Raw genomic sequence first — 16,000 nt, 5'->3', positions numbered from 1 at the left:
TCTCTCTTTCCAGACATAAATATTTGGTGGCGATTCCAAAACATATTTCAACAGTAATAAAGTAAAACATTAACTAGTGCCAATCCACAGGTATAAATGTGTTACTGTTCACAACTGTGCACATTTTATACTCAGGGATTTCTTCCAACACTGTCCTTACACAGACTACGCAGTCATTACATGGCGCTAATCCACCAGGCTCCATGAAGCACCACGATGAAGACCAGGAGTGGAAGCAAACGACATGCAGACAAATCTCAAGAAAATGGTGCGTCTACGGACTATCCATAAGCTCCGTGCTGGTTTAAAGGCACTCTGGAGTATGAATTAATTAGCACTCTAAAAGGGAATGGAGTGCTCACGTGGCGGGTACTACAGCAGCCCTGGGCATTAGACAAACCAAGGGCAGAGAAGCAGCACTCCTAGCAGCCAACAACGCATCACACTGCTGTGTGCATGCTTGTGGGCACAAGGGCCCTGGGGGCGGGAGCAGGAGGGTGAACCGGCGAGCTCGGGAAGTCACTTGGGGAGCGCAGTCACTCTCGGGTACCTTTGTGATCAGCCATACACTGGCTGCAGGCCAAAGTGTCGATGGCGCTATCTGATTCCCGCTGCTCGCTTCACTCCTTGAGGAACCCCGCTTTCCAATGGAAACGGAGGCGTGAAGGACGATACTGGGATCCACCTATACCATGAGAAGAAGTACGTGGTTTTAACTTAGAGTCTGAAAGTTAACCTTCCTCAGGGCGCTTACCCAAAGTAAGTTATCCCAGAACATTATGTTTCTGATTGCGAAGGTCTCTTTTGAAACAATAGTGCTCGACTCCATTTAATTCAATTCTGTGAATAGTTGAACACCAGTTCTGATATGCAAGGCCCTAGACTGTGGGGGCGGATATATTATAAAATAATTTTCCTGCCCTTAAGAAACTCACAAAAGTAGAGGCAACAACACACACATACGTGCACACACACACAATTTCATGTTAAGCTCCATGTGGATGATTGAATGGTATTATAGGTATTCAAAGAATGGAAGGCTCATTTCTGCTGGAGCAACACAGAATGGAGCACCTTGAAAAAGGTAACATCTGGACCAGGCCTTAAAGGATGGAGACAGTTAAACAGGAATAATGAAGACTACAAAGGCAGTCCAAGGAAAGGCAAGGAAGTATAGTCCATGTATTTTAGGACTTCTTGCTGGCTCCAAAGGTAAATTTGGCCAAACTGTAGAAGGGGTCAAGTGTAAGGCTATGGACTTAGATGTGAGTAGGGGGGCCAGTGAAAGCTTTCAAGCAGGAGGGACTGGGTTACAGTAAATTTTAGTAAGGCTGATCTGGCAAAGGTGGACATAATGTATTATAGAATGGAGACATCAAGGGCAAAGAAAACAGGAGTCCACACAATGACTTAAGAATAAAGAGATATGAGTCGAGACATTAGTGATAGTTGTGCAAATGGACAGGAGGGGACCGACTGGGGAGGCACTGCATTCGTGCTGGTTTCAGATGACACACGTCAAAGGTATTGTGCACCTTTTACTGCTTCTCATTTAGACTTGATTGTCATGTTAACAGGCATTCACGTCATCTGTAAGAACTCTGTTACTTCGGATTTAATAAACCTTATCTCCTAACTTATATGATCACTTTCCCTGAGCAATCATGCTAAGTTTTTAAATACCAATATTTATTTGTACAGGATTATGGAAATATGCTTGCTTATGCTGTAAACCCAATAAATGATGTTGCTTCAATAACAATTTAAATTATTTTCTAATACTATAATGTCTATTCTAAATCGGTGCTAATTCTAGATATGTGTTGGGTAGCAAATGGTTTTGTAAAAATAACAAAAATTAAATGATACTTTAAAAGGTGATATTCTTCAAATGTGACCGGGGCAATAACAAAAGGGTACAACTAATGCATTGGTAATTACTCTATATTACTTTTCAAATAAAGAAAATGTCATATGACTCCTATATGTGAAAATAAAATTTAAAAAACAGTCACCCCGCCCTCCACACACACACACACACACACACACACACACACACACAAGCACATTTGACTTATAGCTCTGGGACTGCGTATTCCCCAGTTAGCCGGTATGGCTGGGATCCGGAGGAGGATCCCCCACAGCTTGCGAACAATGATAAACTCTATTCTACTAATCCATGTGCCCCAGGACTCAGCATTTAAAGTAACACTCTTCCTCAACCTCCTAACTTCAAGTCGCCATCACCCTCAAAGCTCTCCTCTTCAACTGGGAAGAAGATTGTTTTGACTGGAATTAGTCAGACAGAAGAAACGTCCTGCCAACTGCTTCTTTGTACAGCACCTGCTGCCAGTGCCTAAATTCTTGTTATCGCCACAACATGGTTTAATCTTTTAACAGTTGGCTTATTGGTGAAGAGCGAAGGGGCCCTTTGTGTCTGTCTTGGGTTGGCACCCAGTGTTAACACCATGCTGTTCTTCGAGAGATATTTTGCTGGACAGTTCCCAAGTGATGCTACGTAGGCCAGACATGGCCAGGCCGACTAACTCAGCTTCATTTCGTGTTATGAGAGAAAAAAAATAATAATAAAAAATCCAAGTCTGCGATTCTGATTCGCTTAAAACTAACAATGGCCATTAAGTTTCTCTTTGTGACTTCACCTTCTTTTTTCTTTTTAATCTGATCGCTGGGCTTTAGACCAAACATTAATGAAGGTGAGGAAGATAAAAACTGTGAAAAGTTGAATTCAGAAAAGAAAAGTGCTCTGACAACTTACAGCATAATATGCTGTTTGTGTGTGTCTGTGCGTGCATGCATGTGCACGGGTAGGTATATAAAAGTATTTATGTTGAGCCTGGTTTCTAAATACATACCATCATATATGTCATTAGAAAACCTTTTCAAGTCCTGAGAATCAAAAAAAAAACAAAAAAAAAACAAACAAAGGCAATTCTGTTTTATTCTTTCGAATACTTAAATACATAGCTCCCTTTAAAGGACCACTATAATTTTGCTTATCTGAATAATCTGTGCTGATATAGAAGCTGCCAGTAATAAAAATGACACATACACATGCTGGGCCAGTTAAAACTTCTTGTTTTTCTTTTGCCAAATCACTAATGAAAGTAGAGTCGCCTTCAACATCCCTGTGCAAATTCAAAACAACAAGGGACCCACTTTCTTTTCTTACTGAGGAGCAAAATACAAAACAATAAATTTTCTTTTGAAAGAAGAAGCTCATAGACCACAACCATTCTAAACAATTTGTTTACCAGAAATTTTATGAGATGTTATACTTTTGGTAGAGAATTTACGGCCAAGTTACATAATTTGATACATTAATTAAAATCACAACTATAACAAATATTCTAAAATCTCTTTTCCTTCTGTCTCTGATGTTCATTTTTATTGTTTCTTTTCTATAAATCTATAATATAGCTGATCAATCCACCCACCTCTACAGAACTAGAAAAGTCTGAAAGTAGAAAATACCAGTGAGCACAAAATTATACAACCAAATAAGGCAAACTATCTAAGATCTAGGCAATCCTCAAATAGCTTCCAATTATTGGTCTAAAAATAAGGAAGGGACTTGAGATTTTAAAGTCCTGTGTCCTATTCTAATGATAGTCAGTTCAAAATTTAAATTAAAGTTTTGTATTTTCCCCAGGATGAATTATTTGTAAGAAGTATTCTTTCTCAATGATTTGCTCTCCAAAGAAACAGGACAGTCAAGAATTGTTTTCCTTTCCCAGCCTCCTTTGTGACATACAGAATATGTTCTGTTAGCATCTCTAACTGCTGAATTTACAAGTTAACTTTTAACAAGTATGCCATAATTCTAAAATATAGCTTGATGTTTTCCTGGCTGTTTTCATATGGAAAATTGTTACTAATGTTGTGCTGATGTCTGATCATACTGAAAGGCTAGGATCAAAATAAGTTGCCTTTTTATTTTGGCAAAATATATGACCTGCCAAACACTGGAGTCCATTTTTCTGCTATACTTTCCCATAACCAGGCATCCCCCAAGCTATTCTTCTCATGATTTTTTTTTCTTTTATATTAACTACCATGAAGTTTAAATCTCATCTATGTCATGGAAACATATAATTTTATTGCCCTTAAACTGGGCACTGTAAAAATGTTGTCAATTTAAGTAACAATAGAGAACTGTTGAAAGATGTATTTGCCAAATTGTCCATTTGGAGTAGATTCCAAATTTTTTTTTTTTTTGAAATGGATAAAAGAACAACAGGTTGTAATTGTCAGGGTTGTATCTGTCTCCAACATTACTAATAGGGATTATATGTTCCAAATTTTTCTCTGTAGGGAAGGTTTTACTTGTCAATAAGAGATTTGAAAGAACAGTCAGGGGTTGGGCACTGATATCTCTATCTCAAGCCAATTTCAAAACGTAGGAATCAAGAATATCGGCTTTTGCCTCCCTCTGAGACTCTGCCCCTGTTGTAATCCTCTTAGTGTCTTCTTGACTACAATGAGCATTAAGAGTCTATAGAGATCCACCTCCTCTGCCCGAATCTCTCTTTAAAAGCACTCCTTTTCAGGTTATTAAATTACTGTTTCCAATACACTGATCACCTCTCTGTATTGAATCAAAGACATTTTTCTGAAAGGACTTGAAAGTTTTCATAGCTAAGGGAGGGCCATTTTCTTCGAAAGCTTCTCTTTACTAGCCAGTTTATTAAATCTCTGCTTTCTTACACTACTGTTTTGATTGGACTGAAATTTCATGCAAAACCAATTTCTTCTTTCAAAATACAAAAGTGTACAAACTTCTACTTAAGATGAGTATTTTCTCACTTTCGCTGGATCATTAGAACCAATTAACAATGCTGAGATAACTATGGACTGTTATTCTATCATTTCTCAACACAGAAAATATAATTTTCTTTTGAAGTTCTACTTTGGCTTAAAATCAAAGAGAGAGAAGACTTTGGGTTCTCTTCCTGTGATAACTCTTTGATATCCAATTTTTTTTTTTAGGTTTGAGCTTGTTTCTGTTGAACAGTTATGTAGTGAATTCAATTCCATTTCCCTAAATCTGAGCATCTAGATGTTGCAGCAGAGATAAGGATGACTGAGATGCCCTTTGCCCTCAAGGAATTTCTAATCTAGCAGGGAGGATAAGACAAGGGCCATCTGAGGTATCTTCCTAACACAAGGATCAAATCGGACTTTGCCTCTGCTTGATATTTCTAGCGGCTCCTTGTTTTCTGCAGAACAGCATCTAGAATCCTTGCCATTGAATTAAGACCTTTTATGATCTGATCTCAACATTCTCTGTGAAATCTACTATTCTCCCCTTCCAATGTGACCTGAAATATGCCCAAACTTGGAGCACTAATTGACTTCAAATCATCCCCAAAAATGATGTAAGAGGAACAGCATCGAGTTCAATGTCATTATAAATGGCACAGAATGGATGTAATGAAGTTATCGAGGTCAGAAACATCATGTCTGGTTTGGGGGTGGGGGTGGGGGTAAAGAAAGATTTTATGGAGCAGGCACAAATCAGGTTAAGGCTAGAATAATGGGCAGGATTTCAACAAGCATTTATTAAGTGCCAGCTATATGCCAGACATCGTGCTAGGACATGGCACAACAGTAAAAGAGAAGGCTGGGGGCGCTGACAAAGAAAGAGAGGTCGAATTACAGGCAGAGGGCTCCACACAGGCAGAATAACAGAAATCATGGTGTGGCTTTCAGAAAACAACAAATGAACAATCTGACTTGGCTAAGACACAAAGAACATATCAGACAATGGAAAGCCTTGAAAGACAGGTTATAGCTAAATTTTAAAAATCATTCATCAGAAATGTATTGTGCATTAGCCCTACGTTCAAGACTTCATGCTAGCACTCCAGAGTGCAAAGGTGAGTAAGACATAATGCCAGCGTCCAAAGAGTTCTCAATTTAATGGAGGGGGAAAAACACAAAAGCAAATAAATGCCTCCACTAAAACATAAATTCTAAGAACAATTTTCAAGGGATAAACAGGAGTTCTCAGAACACAAAATAATTTGAGGTTAATTCTCCCTGGAGGATCTGAGAAGGCTTCAAGGAAGATGAGGAAGTTGAATAAAGCCTTAGGACAAGGGATAGTAGTGTGTGTGTGTGTGTGTGTGGGGGGGGGGTTGTATTTCTTAGGCAAAGAACAACACAAGCCATGGCACAAGTATACCAAAGTGAAAAGCACTTTAGGGGACACAATATATTATAGAGCTGGATACAAAAAAGACCAAGAAGAGAAGATTGGAAACGCAGGCTGAGAATGGGGGGAAGCTTGCTGGAGAATCATGGAGAGAGGCGAACGCCAGACGAGGATGTGCAACCTCAGCAGGCAACCGCCAAGCTTACAAGTTTTTTGAGCAGGACAATAATGTTACAGCATAAACCTAAAAAGGAATGCCACCAGGATCAGAACTACGGTAAATAAATCTAAATGTCAGATGAATATAAAACATAAAAAGCATTAACTCTTATTGCACCATTCAACCTACATTTATTTTCTAAATTTGCTCAAAACCAGACAGGATTAGAAACAAGTATTGACTTTATTCTATTTTTATAATTATACTATTTAGATTTGTATGCACCTTGAAACAACTAATATTTTCAGTATAAATTTTGACATAATAGGCTGAATGGGCACCATGGAGGAATTCAAAAAGAGCAGTTTGGGTCAATGTGTTTTTGCATTGTCTCTTGGAAATAAAGGGCCCACACCAGTTAACAGGAAGTCCTGCTTTCTTTGGGCATCTCTGTCTCTGTGGGTGCCTTTTGGTTTTGGTTTCATGAGTTCAAATACTTAAGCTCATGCAGCTGAAATAAACTACCCTACATAGTTTCCCAGCTGAGAAAAACAAAAGAATTATTCCTTCTTTGCAGACATGTTTAAAATGCCTTTCATAGCTCAGTTAGAGAACAAACATCTTTCACTGACAGGATAAATTTCTAAGTGTAAATTAATAACTAGACCTTCTGGATTGGCTTGTCATGAATTGGGTTTTCTAAAGAACTCATGTTCCTTAGATACAGATCAGATCCTAAAGTACAGAGAGGGAACAACCTTCTTAAAGACTTTCTTAAATGACTCCAACTTATTAATACAGTACGTATAAAGAAAATATGCTAAACAATAGCACTTGAATGATGGAATTCAGGTAAAACTTTTTCAAGTAGGAATGCCATATATTGATTCAGTTTTAAAGTACTTAATTAACAGGAAGTAAAGAATAATACATTTGTAAAATAAGCCTAGTTTTCAAAAACTTTCACAAATATCTACTTTGTCACCACGTATTGAGTGAGTGTCCAATACATAAAATACCCACATTAATTACAATATGTAATTCTGACCTTGTTCTGTAAGAAATGGTTCTCCAAGTCCACCTTTTCAAATTGATCAGGTATCTGTTGACTGGTGCCATTGAAATTCATTGGAAATCCCTCACAAACTTCCCAACTAAGAAAAGTAAAACACTTGATTATTTTTGTTAGAATGAAATGTATTGAATTCTAATACTCTTTAATCTACTAGTATAATAATTCATGCATCTTATATTCTTTTAGTGAGAGTAAAATCAATGTATAGTTCATAATCTTTTAAACAGAAATTTGTAAAATGCTTTGGTATCTATAACTGGGAAAAGAAAGGCTTTAAATTTTTACCTTGCAATTATTTATGACATTGGGGGATTCCATGGCTAATTAATTATTAATAGAACAAAGAAACAAAAATGACTTTTTTTCTTACAGAAGCACTCATAGTGGAGCACTCATAGTACTTCATTGTTCAATTTATATTCTAAATACACTGGACTATGAATAATAAAGGATGTTTTTATACTTATAATAGCTGGGTTAAGCACATTAGCTTGGTATTTTTAAGAGGATCTTAAGAGGCAATACATTCTAGTGTCTGCGTGGACAGATCACAAACTGCAGGCATTGAGTGCCATTCTTAATTCAGCCAAATCACTTATTTTAATAGTGAATTGATCCTTACCCTAAAGAAAATTTCTTAGTGCAGCACTGATATGTTAAGACATACCATACATCATGTTATTCAACAGAAACCAGTTCTCGGGCTGGCAATAATATTTTATTCAATACTCTGAGAAATATAAATAAGAGTATGTTTATTAAAATTTCAAACAATCCAATTTAGAGCATCAAAAGAAAATTTAAATGGAATCCAAAAATTAAGTAAATTATTTTCAAATTAGTTTGTATTCAATAAGGGCAGTTTCACATTGTTATACTTAGGGGCCCAGATCGAATTTGAATCCACCGAATAAAACAGCATTCATTGTACCTGGGAAGTAAAATTAAGAAGGAATACATGAATTTCAAATTAAACTTCTAGGTAAAAATTGAAGTGAAAGGGTTTAGGCAAATTTAACAGCTTGGGGAAAGATTATTGCACATGGAATAAAACTCATAAATGGGAATACCCATAAAAAATGCTAATGAGCTATTTTCTATCTATAAAGAAAAACAGGATAAAACAGATTCAAATCTCGCTTGGAAAGTGACACGCAGTTGTTGGGGGACAGAGTTGTCTATCAAGGAAGACCAAAGAGTTTGTCTTTATAGACACACTAAACAATAGGTTGACACTAGCTAAACTGAGTGACCTCATCAGACTGCTTTTCGTTCTCTGCATCTGTCCTCTACTTCTTCAGTCTTTTCACTGATATCTTAAGGAAAGTTGTAATTTGTTAAACTACAAAATGTTAAAGCTAGATAGGACCTTAGATAGGGCCCACTTAATTCAATATACTAGCAGTATTGTGCTGCAGTATCCAATATGGTAACCACTAGCCACATATTCCTATTCAAATTAAAACTCATTTAATTTAAACAAAATTAAAAATTCAGTTCCTTTGTCACATTAGTCACATTTCAGGTACTCAACAGTCACAAAATATGTTTTCATTATTACAGAAAGTTCTATTGGACAGCGCAGGATAGTGGTTCAATCCTTAGTTCTTCAGAAAAACAATTTGGGTTAGAATATTGGCTCTATCATGTACTGGTTAGGTGATTGGAGGGAATTATTTTGCCCTTCTGTGCCTCAGTTTCTTTCTCTATAAAATGGAGTGATAATAGGAAATGATGTGATTAAAATAATTGTGTTGAGGATTACGTAGGTTTTTACCCAATTCATTTAGAACCATGCCTAGTCTATTGTCAACACTCAGTAAATGCTGGGTATTTTATGATTACATATGAGAAGCTCACACCTATCTGCTCATGACAATCATAAGCAGAGATGGGGCTACATGCCCAGATCCCCTAATTCCTGCTCTTCTCACCATCCCAGCAAGCCTCTAGCATATTGCTTTTGTTTCAACTTATCATCATCAAATGAGTACCTTAAATATGAACACTCATGAGTAAACATATTCTTTAATATTTTAATGATTCCATTCAAAACTATGAATTTAGAAACATCCAATAAAAACAGTTTTCACATTTCAAATACAATTGTTACTTCTACAATTTGTTACTACTACAAAGCAGAAACTATAGTCTGCTCATTGCCCCATATGGTTTTTTTAAAACTCAAGGAAAGTTAATGATAAGTCTTTTAGGCGCTAGTTCATTATATCATGAAGTCAGTCAATAAAATAAATAATTGCTTATTTAAGATGATTCAAAGAACATCTTTTAGGCTTCAGTGTCTCACTCTGGGAAATCGGAATTTAGGTGATTCAGATTACTTTAACCAAGCACATGTTAATTTACTTGTCACATCCAGGAAGCAGAACAGCATTAGGGTCCAAGAAGGTTTTATATGCAACTGTGACGCCATCTCTGGCAAATGCTGCCACCTGGTCAAAGGTCAAAATCAAAACAGGGCTTAATGGAGATCTGAAAAATGCAAAAAAAAAAAAAAAATCAAAGCTATTTGCAAAATTATACAAACACTGAGATTTGAGCACAAAAAAATAATGACATACAATACTAGTGTTTAATTAAAACCCAGAAATCCTGAAAAGCACATTTTAGTTTATTTGGCTGAATTATAATATACCAAGAATAGCTGTAACACATGATATTTTAAAAATAATTCCAACAATAAAAGCAAAGAATTTAGTTGAGCAAAACAACCACTTATTCACATAATGTTCATTTTTTTAAAACCACATCATGGATAACTATAACTACATGATGTTCATCAATGTATAATTATAATGCAATATACCCATAATAATCTTTGGACCTGATAATTAAATGAATCCTTAAAATTTGGCTAAAAACCATTTTTGTGGGCTTACTATATGCTATGCTGATTTACTTTTTTATATTACATAGTTTTAGGTCCACTGTTTTAGGTTAATTTAATTATTTGAGAATTAAAATCAAATGGAAAATAGATCTTAAATAAGAATAATAGCCATTATGTCATATATGAGCCATTTTTTATTCTAAATTGTTGACAGACTTGCTATTTGACTTTATAATTATAGGACTCAACCAAATCACCTGTGTAATATTGTCGAAAATATTTAAACTGAATCTAATCATGAAAAAACAGACAAATGCAGAATATGGGACATTCTACAAGAAAAGTGACTCAATTCTTTATAAAACAAAAAATCAATATCATGAGAAACAAAACAAAAGGTGGGAGAATATTCTAGATTAAAGAAAACTAAAGAAAATAAATAAATTCAATACTTGAAGCTTATTTGTATACTGGATTATAAAAAGCTCCAAAGCACATTTCGGGTAGTTTGAATATAACTTGCGTATTAGGTGATATTACATTATTGTTGACTGCGTTCGATATTATAATGTGGTATTACAGAAGAAGATCCTATTCTTCAGTGACGTGACCTGAAGCATTTAGGAATAAAACTTTAATGACTGACTGAAATTAATCTCCAACCACTCAAAAGAGAGAGAAGGGGATAGAAGAGAGGTAAAATAAATGTGACCAACTCTTTAAATTGGTGAACCTAGGTGAAGAATATGCAGGTCTTCTTTGCACTATTCTCTCAACTGTTCTGTAGATTGGATATTTTTAAAAATAAAAATTGGGAAAAAATAATGAAAGGATTCAAAATAGAAGCAGATATTGGCAAAATCCCCCCCCCAACCTGCATATATTAGACACATTAAAATTACTCCCTGAAAATGAATATCATTTGCTTAGTACATATTGAACATTTTCTCAATATATTTTAAATGGGATGGAAATAACTTTTAGACAGAAGCTTTAGAAATTCCAATAGTAGCAAACTGCTATAATGGTCTCCTAGTGCTTCATATTGGATTCAAAACCAGAAAAAAATACACGATTCTATTAAAATAACAATGATATACACACTTATGAACTCCTCCAGCTGCAATTCTCAGTTGAGTTTGGAATATTTCAGATACTTAGCATTTCATTAGTTATTCTACAAATATGATCCAATTAACCAAGAGCAAGTGTTTGATCTTATTAAAATACAGTATTATAGCAAACATCATTAAAAACATCAAAATCAGTCACTTTGCTTTTAGTTTAACAATGATATTTAAAAAGGAATTATTAGACATTTTATCAATGTCTCTCCTTGTTATTGGAAGAGCTTGCGGAATTATTCAAAAATTTTTGCCACTTTAAAACTCATCAATGTTTTTATCAGTGTAAAAACAAGCCTCACAACGCAATTAAATAATATTTAGAAATCTGCCTATGGAAAAAAAACACCATTCCTAACAGAATTTTTTAATTCTCTAAATTACACAGCATAAGAAATTACTAAGCATTTTAATTTTACTCTACTGGGATAGATGAAATAAAATTTTGGAATATGCTACTCACAACTAATCCTATCAACTTTTTCCAAAACCTTCATGGGTTTCTGAGTAGATTTGTTTCAGTATTTGAAATTTAAACTATTAGGATATATAGCAAATTCAATCACATTCAATCAGCTCCTAGTTCTGTCTGTGCTGTTTTCATTATAATTAATATATGGTCAATTATACTCCATGAGCAAAATTATTTTCCCCTATTCCTATTTCCTCTATTCTGTTCTACAGATAAAGAGCTTTAAAAACAATTAAAAGTAGGCAGAAAAGTGTGTTTAAGTTTCCTGACAAGCAGTTTCAAAGTTCATCTGGATGTGTTCTGTCAAAATCTGCGTTAAGTTTTCAAGATGTCCCTCACAACAGCCTAGCTCATTAGTGCCTGTACACTACAGCCTTCTTCTTTCCTCGGAAACGCAGATAATTTTATGCAGGAATTTACCAATCTACAAAAAATTTACACAATGCTCAGCAATAACCAGTAATTATTGTGGGAAAATATAAGGTGCTTTTGAGGACTATAACTTTGATAGGCTAGGGCTTACAAGCTTTACCAATTTATCTTTAGCTGTCCTGTCATTGGTGCTTAAAAGGTTAAGACTTTATTTGTGAAAACATAGAGAGATAGTGGGGAATCATGTTGTCTACAGCTTCATAAATCTTGCTTAAGATCCTTTTCAATTACCATCCATTTCTCCTTTAAAAAGGGACAAAAAAATAGAGGCGTGGAAGCAGGTCAGGGCAGTGTGCGACGATGACAGTGTGATGGGCTTGGGCCCCCTGTGGCGTTTCCATCTGCTATCATTAAGGTGACTACTCAGACATGAACAAATCCCACTTGCTGTGCTGACAGGCAGACTTCAAGAACTATGACAAGGCATTAAGACAGAAAGTCAGAGAGAGAGAGAGAGAGAGAGAGGGAGAGAGAGAGAGTCAGAGACATATCCCACAAACAATACTACCTCACAAAAAAACACTGAAATTTTATTGGAATTCAAAATAAAAAAAAAATTAATAAAGGGTGTTACTTGGCTTCTCAACTCTCCTTTTAAATTAGTTTGTCTCTGGGAAGATTGAGGACAGACAGAGAATAAACACCTCTCTCCTACCTGTATGCTTTACCGTAAGAGACCCAAATTTTTTGCTCATTCTTCAGCAAAAGCGGATTCTTAATTTCTTGACCATGCTCATCGAAAAGCCGGGTTGTAGAAAAATTAAGGCCTGGTGGGTTGATGGAAGATCCTTGAAGCCTCTGATGAATCTTGAGAAGTAGCTGGGGGTGGGGGAAAGTAATGAAGAAGCAGAAGAAAAAATTAACACAAAATGTGAACATCTGTAACAAACTGTCTCTACTTTGTAACAAATAAAGTCCAAACAAATGATAATTAAATTCATATAGAATGTTAAAAGAAGTGTGAAATGATGGCAATGTTTAGCTCAGGCTAAAGTAACAAAATGAGCATGGGCTTTTAACCAGCAGGGGGTGCCACGGGCTTGTGATTGAGCTCTGACCCTTTGGCACGGGGACTGAAAGCAGATGTGACAGTCTTACAGAAAAAGCGTTTAGCTTCTACACACGGTAACAGTTCTCTTTGATAAGAGTGACGCTTTTCTTGTTGGAGCTACACATTTTGTTAGGGTCTTTCCAGAGCATGTTCAAGTTTTACAATTGGCAATCTCCCCCGTCCCCAGCGAACCTGAGATAACCAACAATAGAACAATTCACCACTTGCAGGATTGCAAAGATAAAGATGACTTCTAGCCTACGTTGGTTCACTTAGGAGAACTCTGCCTGGATGTCTTTTAATTAAGAGCCCTGCAAAAGCTTGTGAGCAGCTGTAATAATAGATGTTTTCAAGTTGTGAATAAGACATAACTGAAGTGTGAAATGTGAAATGCTGTCATTTAATATTTAAATAATAGCATTGTCAGTGTTGGCTTCTAGCTTACATGGAGGATCTCAAATTATCAAGATATTTCTAATTTAGGGCATATTTCAAATGAAAGTAAATCTAACTGAACTGTGTTGCAGATAGAATTTTAAAAGGCTTTTTTTGTAATTTTTGGTCACCTTTGTTTGAGTCTTTAGGCCTCAGCTTGTTCCTGCTCTGTGCCCCACACTATCCATCACTCTGTCCTCCCCCCAGCCTTCTGTCACGGGGTCCCTTTTCTTCTCTCCCTTGTCAGTTCTTCTGTCTCTCAATTTCTTGTTGCTCTGTAATCTCGGCAGGGATGCGGATATAGTTGTGGCCTTTTCTTGCCTAACTGCTGTTCAGGGCGCCTTTTTCGCTCCTTCTATTAATTCCCATTGAAGGTATATTGAGAAGTGCTAAATGCCGAGGCTCAGCAGAAACAAGAGGAAGTTGCAATCCTGTCACATATCTCAGTGTCCTCCCCTATTGGCTATAAACTCCGGACCAAGTAAAACATTTTCTTTGACCAGCAACAATATTTGTATAATAGAACACCTAAGAATTAGGCTTTGTCCTCACTAGAGATACATAATCACATCTCTAATTTCATCAGCTCTACACAAACCNGGGGAGGGGAGGGGAGGGAAGGGTGCAAGATGGAAGACAGCACTGGAAAGAAGAATAGGTGAGAGGTTTCGGTGCCTACCTAATAGCCATCCCATGAGGTATTAGAAAGCATTCACAGGGTCTTAATTTCCTTGCCTTTAAAATGAGGAGGTCAAAATTTGCCTACTATGATAAGATCTACACATGAAAATTATCTCCATCATATTTTGCCCAACATTTAATGAATGCTTTTGAAGTCACAACAATAACTTTGAATATTCCAATTTTGTTACTCTAGCCACAATTCCTTTGAAAATGAATGTCAAGTTGGCATGTTTTACTACTTGTACTTAGAGCATATCTGAAATTTGTTCTCCCATTGTTTACTCAAATAATGTGGGTGAAATAACAGAGCAGCACTTGGGTTGTGAATACTAACATGGGAAGAGTGGTTAAACAGAAAGACAAGGATCAAGGAATGTACAAGGGGAATAGTAAGCATGCAGAGCAGTGACAAGGACATCCCCCACCCCCCAACAAAAACACAAAATCTTGCCACAGTTTTATGGACAACAGACCAAAGTTATCTCCCTCTATTCACTTAATTGTTCCATAGATTCCTAAATATTTAAACTTCCTATTAATACATATGGTTAGAGAACTTAATTTTTTTTTTAATGACCACAAAATACAATGCAAATCTCAAATGGTTTCAGGGCACTCTTGCACATTGGTAGATCAAATTCAAATGTCCAATGCATAGGAAAGGCCAGAATATTATATAGATAAAAGTTTTCTGTTATCGGGCCAGCCGAGTGGCGCGTTGGTTAAGAGTTGGCTTGGGACGCCAGCTCTGAGCAGCACGGCCCCAGTTTGGATCCCACATGGGCCAGTGACACTGCGCCCTCTACAGCTACAATGGTGAACTATAGCTCGACCTGGAGCTGGGCTGCCGTGAGTCGCCAGCAATGGCGTAGGCTGCAATGGAGCTGGCTGCTGCCGGCAGCTGCCATGAGTTGCTGTGAGTGGCCAGCTAATGGCCGGTGACCAATCTGCCTCAGCTGGGAAGAGTGCAATGATAATACCCACATGGACCAGTGAAGCGACGTCCTCCACAACTAGACTGAAGAACAAAAGGACAGCAACTTGTCTGTTTGCCTCCTTCAATTCCCCAATAAAATCTTTTTTTTTAATGTTCAGTTATCAACCAAATTATCCCATTTTCTGTAAAATAGAAATGATGAAGTTGTATAAAATGTTGAGAAGACTTTCATGTTAGTTTTATCATCTTCAAAAGGCCTCACATTGTTTTAATTCTATGAAAATGATCCTGGGCCTGCGCCAAGAAGGTGTTCTAGGCTTATCTGCATCTTCCCACAGTACCTAGCACAAAGCCTTGTCCCAACATGTATTTGATAATGTCTAGATTTACTGGACTATTCACTTAAAATCTTCTTTATTTTCTGTCATTGGAAGAATAAAAATTGTTAGATGCATACTACCCAGAGGACTTAGTAGATGCTGAACAAAGACATTCTTTAAAAAACAAATCTCTGAATTACCACTTTTTAAAAGAAATTTAAATTTCTTTATGTTATAAGAAAACACTATAACCAAACAATATAAAAATAGGAAGGCTTCTAAAA

The 16,000-nt window shown here is 36.4% G+C and overlaps 1 protein-coding gene across 1 annotated transcript in view; it reads right to left on the bottom strand.

Annotated features, from left to right (window-relative positions):
• DCDC1 (doublecortin domain containing 1) overlaps positions 1-16,000 on the bottom strand; it is a 392,688-nt gene that overhangs the window by 179,221 nt on the left and 197,467 nt on the right. The window contains exons 13-16 of the mRNA XM_019650696.1: positions 12,945-13,108; positions 9,778-9,903; positions 7,384-7,489; positions 551-685 (exon numbers count right to left, since the gene is read on the bottom strand). Coding sequence (XP_019506241.1) covers positions 551-685; positions 7,384-7,489; positions 9,778-9,903; positions 12,945-13,108 — 531 coding nt within the window. The remainder of the gene's footprint in view (positions 1-550; positions 686-7,383; positions 7,490-9,777; positions 9,904-12,944; positions 13,109-16,000) is intronic.

Source organism: Hipposideros armiger, unplaced genomic scaffold, assembly GCF_001890085.2.
Source record: "Hipposideros armiger isolate ML-2016 unplaced genomic scaffold, ASM189008v1 scaffold_145, whole genome shotgun sequence".
Lineage (NCBI taxonomy): Eukaryota > Metazoa > Chordata > Mammalia > Chiroptera > Hipposideridae > Hipposideros > Hipposideros armiger.
Note: the sequence above shows the minus strand (reverse complement) of the source record. Positions and strands in the feature narration are given on the sequence as shown.